The 22,487-nt window shown below is 44.9% G+C and overlaps 1 protein-coding gene across 2 annotated transcripts in view; it reads right to left on the bottom strand.

Annotated features, from left to right (window-relative positions):
* CTDSP2 (CTD small phosphatase 2) overlaps window positions 1-22,487 on the bottom strand; it is a 53,863-nt gene that overhangs the window by 13,372 nt on the left and 18,004 nt on the right. For both annotated transcript variants that reach the window (XM_040425931.1, XM_040425932.1), the window contains 5 exons: window positions 12,905-13,053; window positions 12,412-12,450; window positions 2,753-2,854; window positions 1,556-1,612; window positions 545-637 (listed from right to left, as the gene is read on the bottom strand). In XM_040425931.1, the coding sequence (XP_040281865.1) occupies window positions 545-637; window positions 1,556-1,612; window positions 2,753-2,854; window positions 12,412-12,450; window positions 12,905-13,053 (440 nt within the window). The remainder of the gene's footprint in view (window positions 1-544; window positions 638-1,555; window positions 1,613-2,752; window positions 2,855-12,411; window positions 12,451-12,904; window positions 13,054-22,487) is intronic.

Below are 22,487 nucleotides of genomic sequence, written 5' to 3'. Positions count from 1 at the left end.
GGTTCTGAAAGCCACAAACTCTTCATGGCTTAATTTACAGCTCTGTTCCGTACAGTGCGATGTGTATGGGGGCATGCCTACGTCCCTATGAGGCCGATTTCTCGAGGAGGCAAAGTAAACTTTTTCTCTTGGCCCCTGCATGACTCACATTAGGGTATGCGCCATCTTAAGCCATATGTTTTCCTACAGTGCTTAAAGGGTTTATTCAACCTCTACAATGACCCCCCCCCCCGCCTAATGCCCCGGGCCCCTCATATAGGTTATACTTACCCCACTCCCTGGCACTTGCGTCCATCTGGATCTCCGCACGGCCGCCTCTGCATCTGCATATCGCGCGGATCAAAACATCCGAAAATGGCGGAGCAGCCAATAGCAGGCTGTGATGGGGATGAGCCTCCCTAGCATCATGGGTGACGCTAGGGAGGCTCATACGAGGATCAGGAGCGACGCGGGTGCCGGGGAAAGTACAATCTATATGAGGGGCCAGTGCATTGGAAAGGGGGGGGGGGGGTGTCATTTTTAAATTGTAGAACCTTTTCCTTACCTTGGCAAGACTAGCAGTAAATAGCACACATTCATAGAGCTCTCCCATTCTTTCCAGAAACTCATCCACATAAGGCCTCTTCAGAACATACACCTATGGAGGAGAAAGAAGCCGGTTCGATTCCGGTTTTATGCTGCATGAGCTATATTCTGCACACATGTTTATAGACCAAATAGAACATGGATGCAAATCAGTAATCCATTGTTATACGGTAATTTCCATAAACTTACATATATCTGTGCTGTAATGTACACCTCCCAGTTAACCCTATGTACGGCCCCAATGCTCTGATCCCCAAAAGGACAGACAGATAGGGCCATATATATCAGCACTGACACTTCCTACGTTGGTCTTGACATCCCGTGCAGGCCTAGTCATTAGAGATGAGCGAATTTCCGCTTATGAAATTTGTTCACACTTCGTTTGTTGGCTAAAGGTGAATTGCGTTATGGATTCCTTTACCACGACCATAACACAATTCTATGATGGAACGCATAACGGAATGCCTTTAGAGGCATTCAGTTATTCATTCCGTCATAGTATAAGTCTATGAGCAGCAAATTGGATCAAGTGAAAGAGTACCTATATTACTCCTCCTGAAAACATATCACTAAATTAGCAACTGGGTGTTGCCACTTGCCTTGCTTGTGCCCCTGTACTGTCTGACACTAGTAGCACCGACTGGACAGGAATAATGGAGGAACAGAACATCACAGAGGCTGCAGAATTACTATATAGGGAGAATATTTCATAAAACACACATGTGAGGAGAGATGACATGGCTTTAGGCCCCACTTTAGAGTATTCTTCTTCAGAGGTAACATTCCTCTCAGTCTTAGGTGGAATATCAGCTGCTTCCTGAAACAAGTAATCAAGAGTAGGCCGCGCTGTGAGGAAACAGCCTATCCTGGATTACTTGAACCGGGCTGCAGCCATGACCTTCTGACGTCTCCACTTTCTTCCGAAAGCTGTGGAGGAAATTGAAAATTATAAAAATGTCCGCCCCCTCACCTGATGAGTTGTCCCCTCAATCTCCACCGGAACGATAAAATCTGCATTGTTGATTGGCTATGTGAGAAAAATAAATAAAAAATTATTATTTTTAATGATACTCCATTATGTCAGAACCTGCCGCCTGTACAGTGGGACTCCTGATTTATGTCCCTCGTTTAAAATGTACTTGGCCTGGTTCCTCGTACTTTTATATGGTGACAGAACTACTTGATGACATCTAATATTTTTATAATTAAAATAAAGAATGGGGGGGGGGGGGGGGGGGTCATTATCACATATATGACATCATAAAAACATCTAAAATCCTCTACTTTCTAAACAGTGTTGGACTGGGGTTCTTTGGGCCCACCAGAGGAAATTATTCTCAAGGACCAAACCCCAACTAAGTTTAATAGGTTTTGAATCAAAGAAATAGACCCTAGTGGCAAGTGATTGTCCCCAAATGTTTTTTTTTGTCCTGGATTTTTGGGGCCCACTATGGTATCACATAGATGCCAATAGTGTTGAGCGAAGTATAAATTCGATTCGCTGCGAAGCCGAATTTTGTGGTAGCGAATCAATTTAACCTGAAATAGTGTAAAAAAAATTAAAATAAAATTGCTCGCGGCGGGCCGTCCGCCGTTATCTTGCTTGAAGATCTCAACCGAAATCCCGTGCGCGGTGACGTACAACGCCACCACGCCAGCCAGCGGGCCATGCAAGATTCCACGCCAGATCGTGAAGCAAGATGGCAGGCGGCCGACCTGTCGTGAGCAAAAGGATCAATTTGACACTTTTATTTATATCAGATGCCGCGATCATGTATGAACGAGGCATCTGAAGGCTACAATGACGGGGAGCAGCGCAATCGCCGCTCTCGGTCATTGCAAATTATTATTTCTTTTTTTATTCGGTGAAGCAGCCAAATCTAACTTTTCACTACTTGCCAACTGTCCTAAATTTGTAGAAACTGTCCCAGCTAATTCAGGTTGTACCGGACAGAAAAAGGGTGTGGCTAATGTATGCCACATCCATAAGTTGGTGTTCCCAGGGGTGGGGTTTACATGCCCCGAATTTACCAACTAAAATGGTTAAGTATGGGGTCAGAAGCCTGGGCCAACAGGAGGATCCTCTGGTAGTCTGGTGGGCCAGTCCGACCCTGCTTCTAAAGCTTAATAACAATTACTTCACAACCAGTAAATAATTAAGCTTTACCTTAAAAGAACTATGAACCAGCGTTTCATCCAAGTCTATCACCATGCATATTTTTCCCTTATCTTTTGGCACTACCTCGGGGAGTAAAGAGGTACCTGGAATCTGAGAGAGAAAAAACAAAAACATATTATATTAACTCATCTGGGCAATTCTGTAATGGGAAATACATAGGCAACAGCACAATCTGACACCAATCATCTATGGTATATAATCAGGGAGGGAAACAGCAAATACCAAGGCTAATTGTGCTAAAGCAGGTCTTCGCTCCTGTCCCACCTGCAGAAACATGCATCAAAAAATTGGCCAGAAAAAGATTTGTATAAATTATTAAAATTAAAAAAGGTATTATAAAAAAAATAAAAAAAAAGCATAAAAAAGTATAGTAAGGGGGGGCGTGGCTAACTGCCGGCATGACCGCACGCACTTGAGAGCGGCTCCGGTCCCTGGTATCAATCCTGACTAATCCTGCCAAGCTGCATTCCTCAGACTCAGAGTGGCAAGTGCAGAGGAGACGGAGGAAACCCAGGAACCAAGATATGGGTCCCAGCAAGGCGCAGACCGCGGCCGACAAACTTAAAGAATATGCCCGCCAGGAAAACCAACATGGCGCCGCGGCTCCCGCCACTCCACGTGCAGCGGTGACGCGCGGACAGGCCGCGCAGCAGATAGAAACTGATGAGGCTGGAGAACCGGAGATAACGCTGAAAGCGGTCTCAGAGCAGCTCCTCACAGCGATCTCCTCCTGCCAATCCTCCCTTACCTGCAAAATTGAGGAGGTGCGTGTCGACCTGGGCCTGTTGAGGCATGACGTGCAACAGCTGAGGGAAAGAGTTAAACACACTGAAGATCGGGTGTCGGAGCTGGAGGATTACACCAGGCCGCTAGATTCGAGGCTGACGGAGGTGGAAAGAGCCGTTGGATTATGGAGGCAGAAATGCGACGACCTGGAGAACCGGGCCCGACGCAATAATGTAAGAATCCTGGGGATGCCAGAGAGAGCGGAGGGGAGAGATCCTGCCAGCTTCTTGGAGCTTTGGTTTAAGGCCCAGTTCCCTACAGCCACATTCTCAGCGGCCTATGCAGTTGAAAGGGCGCACAGAGTACCGGCCAGACCACCACCTCCAGGCGCACCGCCAAGGCCCCTGCTCGCCCGTTTATTAAATTGGAAGGATCGAGATTTAATTCTTAGCCAAGCAAGGAGCAAAGGTGTATTGATGCACGAAAACACCAACGTGTCACTTTTTCCGGACTTCTCCGCGGATTTGCAGAAAAAGAGGGCCACCTTCGTCTTGGTCAAGAGACGCCTCAGGGAATTAAATTTGCAATACTCGATGGCCTACCCAGCGCGACTACGCGTAGTGGATGGCGAACGGCCGATATTTTTCACCGACCCAAAGGAGGCTGAGGACTGGGTTGCTAGACGTCCAAGAATGCACTGATCTGAAACACTGGGACTGAGTTGCAAGTATTACTGAGTTCTGAAAAGGCACTTTATAGAGGCCTTGTCACTGAGTGGTTTATCCTTATTATATGGTGCAATATTTAGCTTTACCTGAATGCAATATGCATTACTTGAATGCAATATGGTGCTCTTTCAGATAGCAGATCATTGTAAGCATGGTTATAGTCCTACTGTAGATGTTGATTCACAGGCTGTCTGAATATGAGTGTCTGCACCTATTGAGGCTTAGATGTACCTGCAGCTATGAAACTCACATTGACCAGGGAATGCTCGGCTACCTGTGCGGGCATAACATCTTCACCCCGCACTGGTCTCCGAATATAGATTGTCACCTAGTTAATACTATGATGCATGCACTGGATGTTTGCTCAGAGGTATTAGAAGTTTATCTGTTATGTTATATGTTTTGTAAGTTGTTGAAAGCATGGTCACATCAATTATGCATCAGTAGTGTGGGAGGGGGGCGAACTATTAAAATGGGTGAGGTTACTCCACAAGGGCCGGATGACATCCTGTACTACTGGAAGGATAACTTTAAGACTGTACTATGGGACCTCTAGTAGTGATGTCCTGGAATGTGAGGGGACTTGGAAATCCGAACAAAAGGATAGCGGTGTTCTCGCATATACGACGCTATAGCCCTCACATTCTGGGACTTCAAGAGACTCATCTGACGGCTGACACGGGGCACAGAATTGTAAAACAATGGGTTCAGTGGTCACTTCAGTCATATGGCTCATCAAATTCTAGAGGCGCGGCTATATTAGTGCGCAAGGGCCTCCTGTGGGAACCGCAGCAGTCAGTTGCTGATCCGGAGGGACAATATATAATGGCGTATGGCTTTATTGACCACATCCCGTATGTAATAATTAACATATATAATCCCCCCCCGGCGAGTATTTCACTCCTTCATGTTATCCTGGGGTTTGTGGCGCAGTATCCCTCAACCCGGCTGATTTGCATGGGAGACTTTAATATGGTAATGCAGGAAGAGGTAGATAGATTTAGGCCGCCTGAAGGGAGAGAGACTGGAGTCCACTCGACGACCACTCTGTTTAGAATTGCTGCAGAAATGGGATGGATAGATATGTGGAGGATTAGAAACCCGCAGTTGAGGGAATACTCCTGTTTCACTCCCGCTAGGGGGGCACTCTCGAGAATTGACTATGTCCTGGGAAATGCTGCTAGTTATACGGACTTGATTGCAATTAACTATGAGTCGCGGGGACCCTCAGATCATGCTGCAGTAGTGGCACGTTTTGACACTCCCGGGATTGCATCTAGAGGGGGGAAGATGAGAATACATCCCTTCTGGCTCTCTTTATTGACAAAAAATGATAGAATCCCCGATCAGCTGAGAGTATTCCTGGATGTGCAGGGAGATGAAACAGAGGAATTGTTATTGTGGGACACCCTGAAGGCCTTCCTGAGGGGATGTCTGAAGTCCTCAATATCCTATGTAAAAAAGGACACGTCCCGCCAGGAAGTAGAATTGCATAATAAATGTAGGGAGGCGGAGGTATTGTTTTGTTCGGACCCCACAGAAGGGAATAGGATAGAGTGGATGACTAGAGGAAGGGAGTATATGATGCATCTTAAGGAGAAAAGTGAACGCAAAATGTTCTTTATGAAGCAGCAGTCATTTGAATCTGGTGATAGAGCGGGCAAGCTTTTAGCTCAGATTGCTAGAGCCAACCAGTCGTCCCCCCCGGTACTTCGAATTCTGAACCCTGAGGGACAATTGGAGGAATCCGGGCAGAGAATACTTGACGCTTTCAAACGGTTTTATCAATCGCTGTACAGCACAGCAGCTAACTACACGGAGAGGGAGTTAAGTAACTATATTTCAGAGGTGGAACATCCTAAGCTCAGCGAGGCGGAAGTGACCCTCCTGGACAAGGATATAACTCTGGAAGAAATCCAGCTAGCCATGCATGACATACCAACTGGGAAAGCACCGGGCCCGGATGGGATCCCAATTGAAGTTTATTCTAGATATAGTGAAACTCTTAGCCCCCAACTCCTTAAGATGTACTCAGCATCATTCCAGCGTCACCAACTGCCCGAGACCTTATATGATGCAACTATTGTTGTTATATTAAAGCCAGACAAGGATCCAACTGTATGTGGCTCTTACAGGCCGATTTCGTTGCTCAATTTAGACTACAAAATTCTAACCAGATTATTAGCCTCTCGTTTAAATAAAGTAATAACGTCTATAGTACACCAGGATCAGGCGGGATTCATGCCAGGGAGGACCACCTCTGACAATATCAGGAGAGCTCAGGTTATTGCTCAGGTAGGAGTGGCGGAGGGGCGTGAATGGGCCATGGCATCACTTGACACGGCTAAGGCCTTTGACTCTGTGGAGTGGCCTTTCCTGTTTCGGATCCTGAAGGAATTCGGGTTTGGCCCAGGGTTCATAAGATGGGTGGAGATACTGTACCAGAGACCTAAGGCAAATATACTAGTAAATGGCACCATGTCAGATTCATTTACTCTGCATAGAGGTACTAGACAAGGTTGCCCCCTCTCCCCCCTTTTGTTTGCGGTGGTAATCGAACATTTGGCATTAAGAGTGAGGCAGGACAGGTCCTTTATGGGGATTTCTAGAGGAGACAGAGAGGAGAAGATAGGCTTATATGCAGATGATCTCCTTCTGTTTATGGACGAGCCTGAGCTGACTCTGCCCAGAGCAATTGAGGTAATAGGGAAATTTGGCACATACTCGGGCTTGCTCATAAACTGGACGAAGTCAGCTATTATGCCTCTTTGGGATCATGGGTGGCCGGAGAGTATACATAATTTACCGGTAGTGGACCAGTTTAAGTATCTTGGCATCGTGATCACAAGGGACCCTGGAGTGTCTGTGACGAGAAATATAGAACCGATAGAGTCCTTATTTATTGATAAATTTAAAACTTGGAAGGCATTACCGATTTCGGTGATGGGGAGATTGAACCTAGTCAAAATGATTCTGCTCCCCAAGGGCCTGTATCTCCTGTCACATGCATGCGCCCCGGTACCAAAGGCCTTCTTTGACAGGCTGCACTCCCTGATAACGGCGTTTGTGTGGGGAAAGGCTAGGAGGAAGCTCTCGCAGAAAGTATTACAGAGGTCTAAGACGAGGGGGGGAGCGGCTCTACCCGATTTTTTTCTATATTACTTAGCCGGCCAGTTGAAATATATAGCGGCATGGGTCAAACAGGGAGAACTACCAGGACCGGAATATTGGTTGAGGGAATATCTTAATCTTTCTAATCTGTGGCCTGTCTTGGAGTCCCCAAGTACAGTATCCAGGAAACTACTTCCTGCTCATAGACTGGCTAACCAAATATGGAAAGCAGCCAAATTAAATTCGTATGCAGATTTACCAGATGCAATCCCGCTCTGGGACAATCCCATGTGGCCGCACTTGGAAACATTGGAGGGTGCAGGGATATGGAAGGGATGCGGAGTGTTGACATTAGCTGAGCTGTATGAAGAGGGCGTATTACGAACTTTGCAACAACTACAGGAGAAATTTGAGATTCCCCATTCTTTGTTTTTTCGGTACCTTCAGTTACGGCACGCCCTAAATGATCAGTTTAGAGGGACAGGTCGCAGCATTTCCAAATATCCTCTGATAGGGGTGCTAAGATCGCAGGGACCTAAGGGCATTATCTCTATACTCTACACATATTTACTAGGTGATCGCATGATTCTTCAGCCATTGGAAGTAGAAGCGAAATGGAAGGTTAATATCCCAACTCTTGATGCTGAAGAATGGGAGGAGGCTATGTTGGTACCCACTAAGGTTTCCCCGTCGGTAAATAATAAACTGATACAATTATTCATATTGCATAGAAGCTACTTAACCCCCCTCAGGCTCTATAAGATGGGGAGACTACCTAGCAGCAGTTGCCATAGATGTCAAGAGGGGAGCGCTGATTTCTGGCACTTGATATGGGGATGCAGACACTTACAAGTATTTTGGAACAAGGTTCTAGAGATTCTGTCTACGATAGTGCCTGTATCGATAGGAGCCTGCCCAAAAATATGTATCCTAGGGATATTAGAGGAGGAACAGTGGACACATCACCAGAGAATATTCCTAGGGGAAGCCCTCTTCCTGGCTAGGAAGGCTGTAGCATTGAGGTGGATGGCGGATAGAGTCCCCACAGTGAACCAATGGAAGACCTTGATGAACCATGCAATGAATATGGAAAAAGTAGTATACATACATAGAAAATGCCCAGGGAAATTTCAGAAAGTGTGGGGAGAGTGGTGCTCTTCAAATCACTCCTTGCAACCTGTGCACTTGCACTCTGTGTCGGAGGGTAACATTGCATTAAATGTCTAAACACTAGAAAGTAGATATCCTGTATTGTTTGATGCCAAGTAGCGAAATATTGCTGAGAATCACTTGACACATTATGTATCACGTTTGTACTATGTGGAGCTGGAGACCCCCCTGCGTGGGGTGTCAATGCTTCAAAATATGCTGAACCATGCTTATTGTTAAATTTTCAATAAAACGAGTTTAAAAAAAAAAAAAGTATAGTAATACGTAGTCTAATGAAACCATACCAAAAAAAAAGGAAAAATATTAATGTATAAAAGACGCATTGAAATTTGCTGGGATTTCAATCTAAAACTTATCATGTAAGAAAACCGCCCATTTTCATGCATGTTTCATTGAAAAGGTGCAAGGTACTAAATAAACTAGTGGGACTGTAAAAATTGTACGGGTTTGTCAATAGACAGCCGTTCCTTTCAAAGGGTATGCTCACTCTATGTTTCTGCCACACAGGGGAAGAAAAAAAAAAATATCTATCAAGCCGTTCTAATTTATCCTTCAGGATAAAAATGGTTTTACAAATACAGGAAGACAGCACTGCAATTATCATCGGTCTCCAATGTATCTACCTGGAAAGGATGAAAGAGTGGGCAGAGCTAGCCGGGATTAGATCCTGCGACCTGCAGGTCACACAGATGCTTCCAGACAGGAGTCTCAGCTGGCTGAGCACCCTCTTCGGTCCCACTGGCTGAAGCATTAAAAGTGCAGGTGGAAGAAGCTTATTGGTGAAGCTGCATTTCACAAATTAATTTCTTGAGGTTTTATGAACTATGCACAGAAAATGAAAATGAGAACAAAAATCTGGGGACAGGATTGGAGGGGTAAAAGAGATGGAAGAACCTAAGATAAGTCACTTCACACTGGCATGAGATTCATTGTGATCATGACAAGACAACACTGTTTGGGGCATGGAGTGACTGACTGACCTTGAAGGGGTTGTCCTGTTTCAGGAGGAAACTGGACAGCAAAAGCGTTCCACCTGCAGTAAAGAATAGTTACTTACCCAACAGATCCTATGCTGTCACTCTGGTTCTCCCGACAGGGCTCTGTTTACCTGAGTGCAGCAGTGATGGCATGTCCACAACATGTGACCATTGCAGCCAATCCCTGGTCTCTTCAGTGCACTGCTGAGGCCAGTGATTGGCTGCAGCAGTCGCATGTTGTCGATGTGATGTCACCACTGCAGCCAGGTAAACAGAGCCCTGTCGGGAGAACCAGAGTGCAGCAGTGATGGCATGTCCACAACATGTGACCATTGCAGCCAATCCCTGGTCTCTTCAGTGCACTGCTGAGGCCAGTGATTGGCTGCAGCAGTCACATGTTGTCGATGTGATGTCACCACTGCAGCCAGGTAAACAGAGCCCTGCCGGGAGAACTGGAGTGGGGGCTGTCAAGTAAAGTAATGATCTATTCTTTATTGCAGGTGGATCACATGTGTTGTTCTGTTTCCTACTGAAACCGGACAAACCCACAAACATTTTGAGACAAATCAAAAATAGTTTGCTGGTGGTCCACCATCCAGTGCCTCAGATGATGCACAGCCTCTTTGAAATCACAGTGCTAGCCTCTGCAAAAAGCCTTTGGAGATGTTTGGGTCCTATAGTTTTTAATCATTTTTAAAGTTTTACTCTTAAAGGGAACCTGTCTCCTGGTTCGAGGCCACTAAGCTGCCAGCATCCATTATGCAGCTGGGGTTAGGGTCCAAAACCTACCCATAGAAAACCCATCTGTCCCTGCACAAGACAGCTGAAGGCATCTGTGTTGCTCCCATGTTCATATGTGCCCACACTGCTGAGAAAAATGATGTTTTAATATATGCAAACGAGCCTCTAGGAGCAACGGGGGCGTTGCTGTTACACCTAGAGCTCTGCTTTTTCTGCAACTGCCGCACCCTCTTACTTTAAATGGACTTTAGGAGAAGTCAGGGCCAGACATGATGACGTTTACAGTGCCTGGCCCTGTCAAAGTGGAAAGGACGTGGCAGTTGCAGAGAGAGCAAAGCCTCTAGGAGTATTGACAACGCCCCCGTTGCTCCTAGAGGCTCATTTGCCTATATTAAAACCTAATTTTTCTCAGCAATGCGGGCACATATGAACATGAAACAAATCAGATGCCTTCAGCTGCCAAGCGCACATGTAACAGGTCAGCCAGTGTCATAGGTACAAATCTGCTGACAGATGCCCTTTAAGAGAACTTGCATCAAAACTTTTCTTATATCTGGTTCCTCTTCTTTACTAATTCAGGCCTACAACACAATGCTCTTTGATCGCAAGTAGTTGGGCTAGGCGTCTCCTGTCGCTAGGAAAAGTCAGCATTATTGGCCTATAGGGAGATTTATAGCTTGCATGGAGCAGATATGATGGGGGAAAATCTAACAGATATTGTAAGGCGAGACAGAAGGTACTGTAGTCACGTTCTAGCAACCTCGGAGGCTTGCACACATGTCTGAAGGACAAGAGGAGCAGCCATTACTGGAGTTGTCTCACAGCTGGTGGTAACACACATTCTTCATGACTGGAGCTATATCTCCCCTAGCATGGGTTGCCCTGGTCTAAGATGGAGTCTAAGTAAGTCACTAGCTGAATCTTATTCATATAAGCATCCAAGACCTTATAGGTAATGAATCAGAAATAAGAACTAGAATTTCTAAGAGGCTTGCACTGAGGGAATCTTAAATAGGACATATCAGCCATTGTAGATCATGACTACTTAAATGTGCTGACCCTCGATAAAATCATAATTCACTTTGTTGGATCACACACACGACAGAAAACATTTTTTAACTGGATTTATACAAAAATTGCTCCTGTGCCTAGATACTGATGTTAGATACTTGTTATAGCGCCCCCTGGTGTTTTTATTCCTTCTCAGAATGTCCAACTAAGGCCTCGTTAACATTTCCGTGTCAGTGTTGTGCGACATCCGTGTTGTGTTCGTGTTTTTTCACGGACCCATAGACTATAATGGGTCGGCCTCACAGACCAAAGTAGTGTATGTCTCTGATTTTTTTCACTGACCCACAGTCAGTAAAGAAAAGTGCCGATACGGGAAACAGACACATTAAAATCAATGGGTACGTGCTGTCCGCATTTCTGAAGTGTGAACGAAGCCTAATGTGAGAAGTCGCCAACACTGTGCCCATTCTTAGTGGCTGATTTGCCCAACATCAAGAAGCAATCACATGTACAAAGAGATACGGAGGGAAGTGGAACTGAGCATGTGCGACCACTAATTACTGGAAGTTCTGAGAGGGAATCAAAAGAACACCAGGCGGCGCCATAACAAGTGTGTAACCCTAATATCTAGACACAGGAGTTTATTTTTATTTTTTTCATTCCAATTGAAAATTTCTTAAATTTCCGGTGATCTAAAGGAATAAATTAAAGGGGTTCTGCAGTTTTTTTAAACTGACGATCTATCCTCTGGATAGATCATCAGCGTCTGATCGGCGGGGGTCCGACACCCGGGCCCCCTGGCGATCAGCTGTTTGAGAAGGCAGCGGCGCTGGCAGTAGTGCCGCGGCCTTCTCGCGGTTTACCGCAGTCCCACGACTTGGCCTGGGCGCGGCTAAGCTCCATTCAAGTGAACAGAGCTTAGCCCCGCCCAGGCCATTGATACTAGTCGTGACGTCACTGGGCCTGCGGTAAATAGTGAGAAGGCCGCGGCGCTACTGCCAGCGCCACTGCCTTCTCAAACAGCTGATCGGCGGGGGTCCCGGTGTCGGACACCCGCCGATCAGATGCTGATGATCTATCCAGAGAATAAATCATCTGATTAAAAAAACTGCAGAACCCCTTTAATTTTTATTCATGGGACAACCCCTCTAATGAAGTACGGAAGCAATCTTAGGACACATACCTGGTAAAACTGATACTGAAGACACTGGAGTAACTCCGACTGAAAGAAAGGGGGAAATAAGTAAGTAAGCCATCCTTATCTTTACAGGATACACAGCTACATACAGTAGACGGGAGTCCTGGCAAAACACAGGGAAAATGCCGACACAAGGTCAAATGGTAGTCAGGCCAAGCAGAAAGCAGTGGGCTATTCACAAATTCTAGAAATAATAATATAATTTCCGATTTCACTCCATTTCTCTGCAGAAGGATAGGAGTCGACATGATAGCTGCAGAAATGCTTTGTCCATCGTCACAGTAGTGCTCGGCACTATTCAGAACTCCCATAGATTACAATGAAAAGGGCCACACCGCCAACTCTGCTATATAGTATGTATAGAAAGGGGGAGGGGGGGCAGGATAACCCCAATTATTATATACCCTTGAATATTATATTCAGTACAAGGATAAGGAGTCCTACATACAGGACTTCTGGACATCTTGCTTGAACGTACCTTTGGGGTAGTTTGGGTCTCCTCCTTTTGGGTGGGAGGTTCACCGGTGCCTCCTGGTCGATTAACATTCTGTGCACTGAAGCAACAGAAAAATGCCTTAAATATGCTCCGATTTCTAGGCTTCTTTGGTGAGGACCTGGAGACTAGCCCTGGAGGAAGAGAGAGACAGATCGTTTAGGAGGTTTTCATTGGGGATCTAATGTCAAAACAGAAAAAGGAAACAGAATGCATACGGAGTACATTCCGCTTTTTTTGCGGACCCATTGAAATGAATGGTTCGGTAAACGGGAAAAAAAAAACGGTTGTGTGCATGAGGCCTAAGAGTAGTCTGAAAATGTGGCGAATTTAGCAAAAACATGCGCCATTTTTGTGTGCACATTATCGGTGAGGATGTACAGCAGCCATAATGAAACTGCGTAATGGAAAGAAATGTCTAATGCACCCAATATACTGTGCTAAATGCTATTTTTCGCAAACTTTCACGCATCTTACGACAGTGATGATAAATCTTGCATGTTTCTTGTTTAAGTGGAAAATGAGGAAATGGTTAGAGCCCTTCTCAAAGCCTTGAGCGCCAATTGTGATTTATTGATTCCATATTATGAGTGTAATCTTGGAAAATTCGTCTATTAGGGAGTGTCGCATGCTTCATTTGCTTCAGATTATTATCAGGAAACTATAGCGAATAGCCCAAGGTAGAAAAATGTGACAAAAACATCGGCCGTCCAGACAATACTGGCATATCAACACTAGAGGGCAGCCAAGCCAGCGTATTACTCTGAGCTCTCACCCAGAAAACAGCTCAGCCTTAGTGCTGCCTATGACATAGAATAGGAAGAGCGCAAACATATGTGCCTGCTATTAGTGAAAAGGGAACAAAATGCTCACATTGAACTGAAATGTGTTAGCGGAATTGCTTGCCCGCACAGGAACGAGCATGTGCAAAAGATGACATGGATTATACTCGGGTATTAGACGGTCCAGAAGATAGTTTTACTTTATTTCACTGGCCCAGCAATCAGTATAGTAGAGATGAATATAGGATACAAAGGATCTGTCCTCCCTGATTAAATGTATAGTCAGTGCCCATTATATGCTGGAGAAGTATTTCTCTCCCTTCGAGATCTTAAAGGAGCAACAAGTGGACCAGTCAGTATCCATCAAAGGGCATCTGTCAGTAGATTTGTATCTATGACACTGGCCGACCTGTTACATGTGCGCTTGGCAGCTGAAGGGATCTGTGTTGGTCCCATGTTCATATGTGCCCGCATTGCTGAGAAAAATGATGTTTTATTATATGCAAATAAGCCTCTAGGAGCAATAGTGTTGCCGTTACACCCAGAGACTCTGCTCTCTCTGCAACTGCTGCGTCCTCTGCACTCTGACAGGACCAGGCAGCGAAAACATCATCACACCTGGCCCTGTCAATCAGCGTGCAGAGGGCGTGGCATTTACAGAGAGCGCAGAACCTCTAGGTGTAATGGTAACGCCCCCATTGCTCCTAGAGGCTCATTTGCATATAATAAAACACCCATTTGGGACCAAAACAGATGCCTTCCGCTGCCAAGTGCACATTTTACAGGTCAGCCAGTGTCATAGGTGCAAATCTGCTGACAGATGCCTTTAAGTGCCATGTTAGGCACTACAATGCTCCTCCATGTTCATGGTGGTATTAATGCTGATGGTTTCCAAAAAAAAAAAAATGTATATAAAAAAAAACAAAAAAAAAAAAACGACCTTCTGGTTTAGCTGTACAAAAGCTGCAAAATGGAAAACACATCACACACAAAAAAAGAAAAAGATCAGATTTCAGGAAATGCCGGGGGGGGGGGGGGGGGGGGGGGGCAATTTTGGCCTTGAAAACGGTCAATCAAAAATTCATATCAAAGACCTGCATGCATTAAATAGCTTTAATAGGTCATGAGAAGGCATTTACTAATAAGCAAGCAACTGGAGTAGCTCCAAGACCTTTTATTGCATTTGCTTAATTGTGCTCACTTCCCGTAATAGCTTCAGGAATGTGTTATCTACAGGTTTAAGTTTTCAGCAAATTATAAAATATCCAGAAACGTCCAAAATCAACATGTTCATTGTCAGCTATTGTTTTCTCTGCCACAGCAAACTATATCTAAGGCCTCATGCACACGGCCCGGCCGTTGCCGTATTGCTCCCCTCATCACAGATGCGGACCCATTCACTTGAATGGGTCCACAATGCGGAGCTGCGGTGTGGAACGGAGGCAGGGAACCCCACAGAAGCACTCCTGTGTTTCTGTCCGTGCCTCCGCACCGCAAAAGAAAGTTTTTTTTTTTTTTTTGCGGTGCGGATGGATCACAGACCCATTCAAGTTGAATGAGTCTGGGTCCGTAGCGGCTGCCTCACGGATGGGGCCCGTGCATTGGGGACCGCAAATTGCTGGACCGGTGCATTGGGGACTGGAACGTCCACACAACGGCCGTGTGCATGAGGCCTAAGGAAGCACGCCCCATTTTGGTTGGATTTTCCTGCTAGACTTGCCCATTTAAGTCAAAGGATCCGTGAACAAGAACGGCCAGTCCTTGGATGTTTTCTACGAGGCGCTGAAAATAAGTAAAAGCAGTTCTTCAGAGGACATACTGATGCCACAGCCGGAAAGCAGTCACAGCCAATACTGATTGCACATAGAGCATTGTCCTTTTTAGTGGCTGGAACATGGACAAGTTCTACAACACACATTTAAATATGACCTAAAAGGTGGCCATACACATTCGATGACCAAACCGAAGAATTTGGTGGGACTTTCTGACCATCTAGCGTAATAAAATCTAGCAAAATATTCCAAAAGTAGCAGGATCCGGCGTGTTGTGTCACCACCAGAACACTAGGGTATACGGTCTCACGGTCAATACCATCTGGAAGCCTCCTCTGATGAAGGAGCAGCAGACCTGCCATACAGTAGTAAAAACTTAAGAGCAGGTGTGAAATTACCCAGACTGTTTCCGCTGCAGAGATACAGGGTAATGGACCTAAAAAGACAGCAATTACAATAGATAAAGCCATGAAACATAAGTCACGCCTCTCGGTCCTTGTGGTTTTAAGGTAATTTTCATGTCCAGCAGGTAAAACACCGGGATACAGCAGTTAGGTATAGCTGTATAGATTTTACTTATGTGTATCTAGAAAATCTGAAGGTTTTCTGGGATTAGACCACCGTCTATAGGCTGGATCTTGTGTCACCCATAACATTACAGCTTCATTCGTTTTGTAGGTGTGGATGGAAAGGGAGAAGGAAGATGAGTCAAACGCTTTAACAGACAAAGCTGGAGAGACTATTAACAGGATGTCACTAAAGACCACAAGCAACTTGGCATTGGCTATGAAGAAGATGGTTTGGCCACTGCACCTCTGATTGCATCAACTGGATGGATGGTTGTACATTTTCTCTGGTTGGGTCACTACATAACCAATACATACGGTACCACATTGCATGAGTGAGAGCAATCAATGCAGTGCCCAAGTAAGCCCTTTGCTACGGTCAATGTTGATATGCCATCTGAGGGCCACCATCACTGCTGCCTTTACACTGGCCTATGAAACCACTGTTGTATTTGGATCCCAATCCTTGTCATCTAGACATTTTTCTCCTCTCACAACGATACTTCATAGAGTCTATCTAGTGCTACATGGAGATAGCACATAAGGATGGAGTTCGTAAAAAATGATTACCATGGGCAGAAATTCATTCATTGATCTACAGCACTTTCCATATTTAGGACTTCTTGAAGGGTCACTTAACATTATTGTGACATTATTTTGAAATCCCAAGTGTTAAAGGAAATCCGTCAGCAGTTTTGACCATTCTAAACTGCTGACTGCACTAGGTAGGGGGCTGAGGAGAGAAGTACAGTTTTGTTGAGCTTTTATTAAAGGGTAGTATGAATATGAACTTCTATTCTGCATCTGAAAGTGCACAGGAGGGGGAGAGTCACCATGTAGTGTTCTCTGCATTGAGCTGCTTCACATCCCCTACTCTCTGCTCTGAGTAACATCTGTCCTATCCAACCAGGAGACCACTATTGCTGTCACTCAGCAGAGGGGAGGGCTAGTGAAGTGACACTTCGCCTCCAGGGCCCTTAAGGAGAAGAACTTGGCAGAATTAAACTTCATATTCACATTACTCCTGATTCCAAAAAATTCTCAGCATAAGGTATGCTTGTCCTGTTCTCCACAGCCCCGACCGAGTGCCGTCAGCAGATTAGCATGGTCAAAACTGCTAACAGGCTCGCTCTAAGGTGATGTGTTCCTACTGAAGCCAGCTTGCATTCATCAGTAACCTGAAAAGAGACGCATTTGAGACTTTATGCTCCAAACTTAACAAACCCTTCCAGGTTAAACGTTATGAAGAGGCTCAACACTGGGATCTTTGTTTTTGGATTAGATGGTCACTTTGAAATGACTAACAAAGACAGAAAATTGTGGGAGTAGGAGCTTCAGACCTGACTCACGATGAGTGATGATATATATATATCCACCGTAGTAAGCCTCTAATTATAGTCCACAGCTTCCTTCTCTAGGAGTTCCTAGCAGGTCTTTTGAATTGTCTTCCTTCAGGCCAATAATGACTTCCTGCAGTGCTTCAAATAGGTTCTTCACGTCTTGCATATACCGGTCTTCTGCATCACCTCAATTCCTACTCTACGTAATATTATGCTCGGTTCATCAGCTCATGTCCAGTCTTACCATGTAGCAGAGCTTATTTTGTGTTTTCACAACAAGCTTTATAAATGTAGAATAAAAAAAGTCTTACAACCTTCTAAAAGTCTTTTATGCCATTTTCAAAATTTAAAGGGAGCAGTCATCCCATATGGAGAACTTGCCGTATAAAACGTGCCACTTACTGAGGCGCGCACCTAGGGAAGGTACATCAGAGCTCTCTCTTCTAGCAAGCCTTGCAGCTGTAATAGAAGTCTTGCTGAGGAGCGCTGCTAAATCCTCTTTCATTTCATGGGGATGCATATTAGGATTACCTGCAGATCTGTACAAAATGCCAAGTATTAAAGCAAGATATAGATCCCGAATAAGATTCGGACAATCCGCTTAAACAGAAACGGCTGTGCGAGTCAACTCAACAAATTTATTGTAGCTCAAAGCATCCGCGGCCAAAACAGATGCCCCATGTTAAGATGTCCATGTCCAGTCTAAAGGTCATCAAAATGTTTGGATTTCAACCAATGTTCGTCGGGTGAAATTTCAGAATGACTGATGGCTTTAGCCGACCAATTACATACCATAACTGTCCAAAAAGAAGTTGGCAGTGTTTATTATTTTCATCCGATATTCGGAAGAAAGCTCTTTAGATCAAAGAAATATAGGGGGGGGGGGTCATTTACGAACAGATATACACCACTTTTGTGACGTATATCTGGCGCAGATTCTGTCACACGCCATGTTGCGGCAGAATCTGCAACTTCTTCCCCACTCACGCCAGGTCTAAAAAAAAGGGGGCGGGCCGGCAAGGAAGCGGTCTTACATTTAGAACCAGTGTTGAATACGCCAAAGTTAGAGAGGCTGGCGCCTCTACATAACTTTGCCGATCCACCACAAGCGCAGGGGCTCATTAAGGCCGGCACCTAAAACGTCGGTCTTCATAAATAACCCCCATAGAACGTGGACGCAAGATCTTTCTTTGAAAGAAGGTTCCTGGCATCCAGAAAGATCTTTCGTCCATCGTCCAGTTTCACTGAACATGTATGGCCAGACCTGTAACATTCAATATGGACTAAAGTGTGTATGGTCGAGTCTGTGAAACGTTCACCAGATGTTCAACCATCAACCAACTTCTTTATAATGTGCATGGCCTCCTTTAAGGCCGCCATACATATTATGTTTACTGACAGTGTACAGGTAACTTCTAACTCAGATGATGTCGGGGGAGAGAAGAATTGGGGAAAAGGAATATTTTCCCCTAATCCTTTTGTTCTACTGGGAGAGAAGCTGCCACTAGAAGTGTCTGGCAGAGGCTTCTCCTCTCTTCCCGGGATGGTGACGGGGGAGATAGCCCTTGGCAGTCCGATCGCTCAGCTGACAGCTATTGAATATGTATGGCCACCCTTAGTCCTGCCAACATTCTTCCAATCAGTTTTCAAGCTTACAAGATGACCTGCAATAGCCATCATTAAAGACTACAACATAAAGACTCATGTCTCCTACTTAATAAGAACCATTTCCCTGAAGCAGGACAAGACTCTTCAAGCAGATATGGAATGTACTATGGTGGCACGCAGGTTATGAGTGATACAACTATGTGCAGAACGCAGCTGGAGAACAGTACATTATGTCCTATTCCATTTCAATTACTGATCTACAGGGCATTGTAACACGAGTCTGGACCCTCCTGGCACATCTGTTTTACACCTCAGCTGACAGAAGGCCTACCTCCGTAAGTGGGCATCTGCACAGAATGGACTTCCAGCGGTTATCTGTACCTTACTCGGCTAGACAGACAATATTAGATGTAAGTAATCCACACCTGCTCTGAAATGTATGCAGATTTTTTTCCTGCCCCGTGAAAATTTTGCTTAGTAGACCCCACTCACTTGCCCTGTGCTACACTTTCATACACATTTTTGGTGCACAACTCAAAACAAATCTGGACGTAGCCTAATACTTCCATACAATCACTGATGTGCATGGCCACTGGTAACGGATGTAATGAACTCGTTACTGAGGGTTGTAGTCAATGCAGAAGAAGCAGATGCTATAGAATGCAATAAAAATACATCCCCCGTGCTGGGTCATAGATACCCCTCTGACCATGGCAGGTTATGTGCTAGATTTTATAAAGGCAGAGGCTTAAAAACCTACCACAAATGGTCAGTTACTTGTATAAAGCCCCCAAAAAGGACCACCAAATCACTTGAGACATACATTACTAAAGGAGTTTCCCAAATTTATGATGTCAACTGTACAGGTCCATCAACTGGGACTCTTAGTGATTTTAAGAATGTCAAGATTCTTGAGGCCGTTTTACTGTAAATCAAGCATGGGAAGTCCTTCTCCACTGAAATCAATAGACGTTACGGAAACTGGAGACCAGTGAAGATGGCAGCTGCTGAATCTCCATTAAGGGCTTATTTACACGTCAGTGAATCACAGACGTGTGCTGTCCATGTTCTTAATGGACAGCACATGTATCCACCAAATTTAACGTGTTAACTCACATAACAGTGATTCTCCACTGATCTGCACTGCTTTTGTCCATTTTCTGTACCAAACATGACCATAGAAGTTTATGGGACTGTAAAAACCACAGACAGGATACAAATGGCATCCATGTTGCCAATGATTTTCACTGATCACTGGTAGGAGAAGCTCTGGAAACCCCTTTTTTCAGACTAGCAGTGTCCATGGAATACGGATGACTTAAAAAGCGACAGGTGGACCCAAAATGGACCGTCCCAGACATCTTCACATGTCATGTGAATAAGGCTTAGCTTCAAGTGGTCCCCAATAGGGCTCACAATCTAGATTCCCTATCAGTATGTCTTTGGAGCATGGGAGGAAATCGGAGGAAACCCACACAAACACATACAAGCTCCATGCAGATGTTGTCCTTGGTTGGATTCGACCCTATGACCTCAGCGCACCAGAGATAACCACTGAGCCACCATGCTGCCCCTTACCATCTCTGTATATCAATGTGAGCTGCCTTTAACATTACATCCAAGCACCATATATACCGTATTTCCTAATTATTTATTATATAGTACTTCGCTCTTTGTAGTCAGAAGTTTGGTCTCCTACAACTAAGGTTTGAATTCAATCATGTCGTCTTTGTCAACTTTGTTAAAAACTAGTCTTCGTATCCAGATTGTGTATAGCAGAATGACTTGAAGCAGTATATACGTAGCCTTGCTCTGAATACCGGCTCAAACACCATGAATTACGGAGTAATTCATAATAATTAAAGTATTAAGGCTATGACATCTGGAAAATCTGTCAGTTCTCGACAGGAGTGGGATGCATAATTAAGAATGACCCAGTTCCGATTATGAAAATCACAAAAAAAAGGCAATGGAAAATATGAGATCTATGGGGAAAAAAAATTGAAATATGGAAAAAAAAAAAAAAAAAAACATTTCAGCTGGCCACAGGTCATACTTGGCCCTACATATGATCAAATGTGATCACTAAAGGTGGCGCTATAAATTACATGAATGTTGGTTGAATTCACTGATATCTGAAGCAATAGCTGTCAGCCGAATGGATCGCCATCTAAAATGTACGACCACCTTAAGGCCTTATGCACACAACCATAGTTTCGGGCCGCATCCGATATAATAATATCGCAAATAAGAAAGATCTGCATGGTCATGTGACTACAGCTCAGAACGGAAGATAGAAACAAAAAAGGCAGAAGAGATACATTATTTATGAAGGTAGCTGTAATTCAGTAATCATTTTAAAGAATGTTGATGCAAACCGGAAAAATCCCTTTAGGACCACAGTAAAATAAGGAGGTTAGTTCAAATGGCACCTTGAGAAAACTGCATGGACCTAAGTGAGGTCTATAAAGAGGACTTTATCGCACCCTTATTGAAAGGAAGTAATTACTCCTCAAAAGAATGATACAGGCTAATGTTTTGAAGGTCATAAATATATCCAAAAAACTAAAAAAAATTACAAGGTAAGTGCGGAAAAAGTTTTTAAAAATAATTAAATGTATTCCTGCTACAATAGAGGCCGCCAGTGATTATATGGACGGGATGGTCAATGAGGTCTGTAAAAGGGGAACAGATGCCCTGAAGTGGCTCTGCTGAATCCTCAGCCCGGGGTGACCCCTAAAGGTGGAGTCTTCCCGTCCTCGTACCTAGGCCTGGGGTGGCCCTATTACGCCCTAAGGTGGGTTTCCCTACTGCCCCAACACGTTTCGCCCGCCTGGGTTCATCAGGGGGTCGTGTGGGAAAAGAAAGAAGGTATAGGGCCCAACAAAAACTAAATATCATAAGATAAATCAAAACAGGATCATACGTTACATTAAGGAGATTGGCGCTGATGATTTATACAGTCGTGAACATGACATGTGATTCCCAACAGTCAGGGTACGATACTGACACCTAAAAATAGGGAAGTAGGCCAGAAAACCAAAGTTAGAGAAGAGAAAACTAGTGGTGTTCCTGCAGTGTGAACATGGCCAACCTTTCGGCACATCAGATGATGTCGGAGGTAAGTTGGGAGAAGGGCATTTAAAGAGCGACGCGCTCCTCACCTTCCGCCCACCAGCATCCTAGAGATGCAGCAGTCCACATGAAGGATTGAGGGAGGGAGTAGATAGCAGACACAAGAATAATACGCTGGCACATCGTGCACTTTAGCAGGGCTGGCACATGCGCATCATTCCCTCATGTGGACGGCTACATTTCTAGGATGCTGGTAGGAGCTTGCGTTGCATAGCGTGGGCGGCCGTGCGTTCCACCCGCCGTAAGTAGTTTATCCGGCGGGTGGAGGCAGATGCCCGATCACTGCGGCTGCGATGCGTTCCACCCGTCGGAAGTATATGCCTCGGCGGGCGGAAGGTGAGGAACGCGTCACTATTTAAATGCCC

The sequence above is a fragment of the Bufo bufo genome, chromosome 3, assembly GCF_905171765.1.
Source record: "Bufo bufo chromosome 3, aBufBuf1.1, whole genome shotgun sequence".
NCBI classification, from domain to species: Eukaryota; Metazoa; Chordata; class Amphibia; order Anura; family Bufonidae; genus Bufo; species Bufo bufo.
This window is presented reverse-complemented; position numbering and strand designations above follow the sequence as displayed.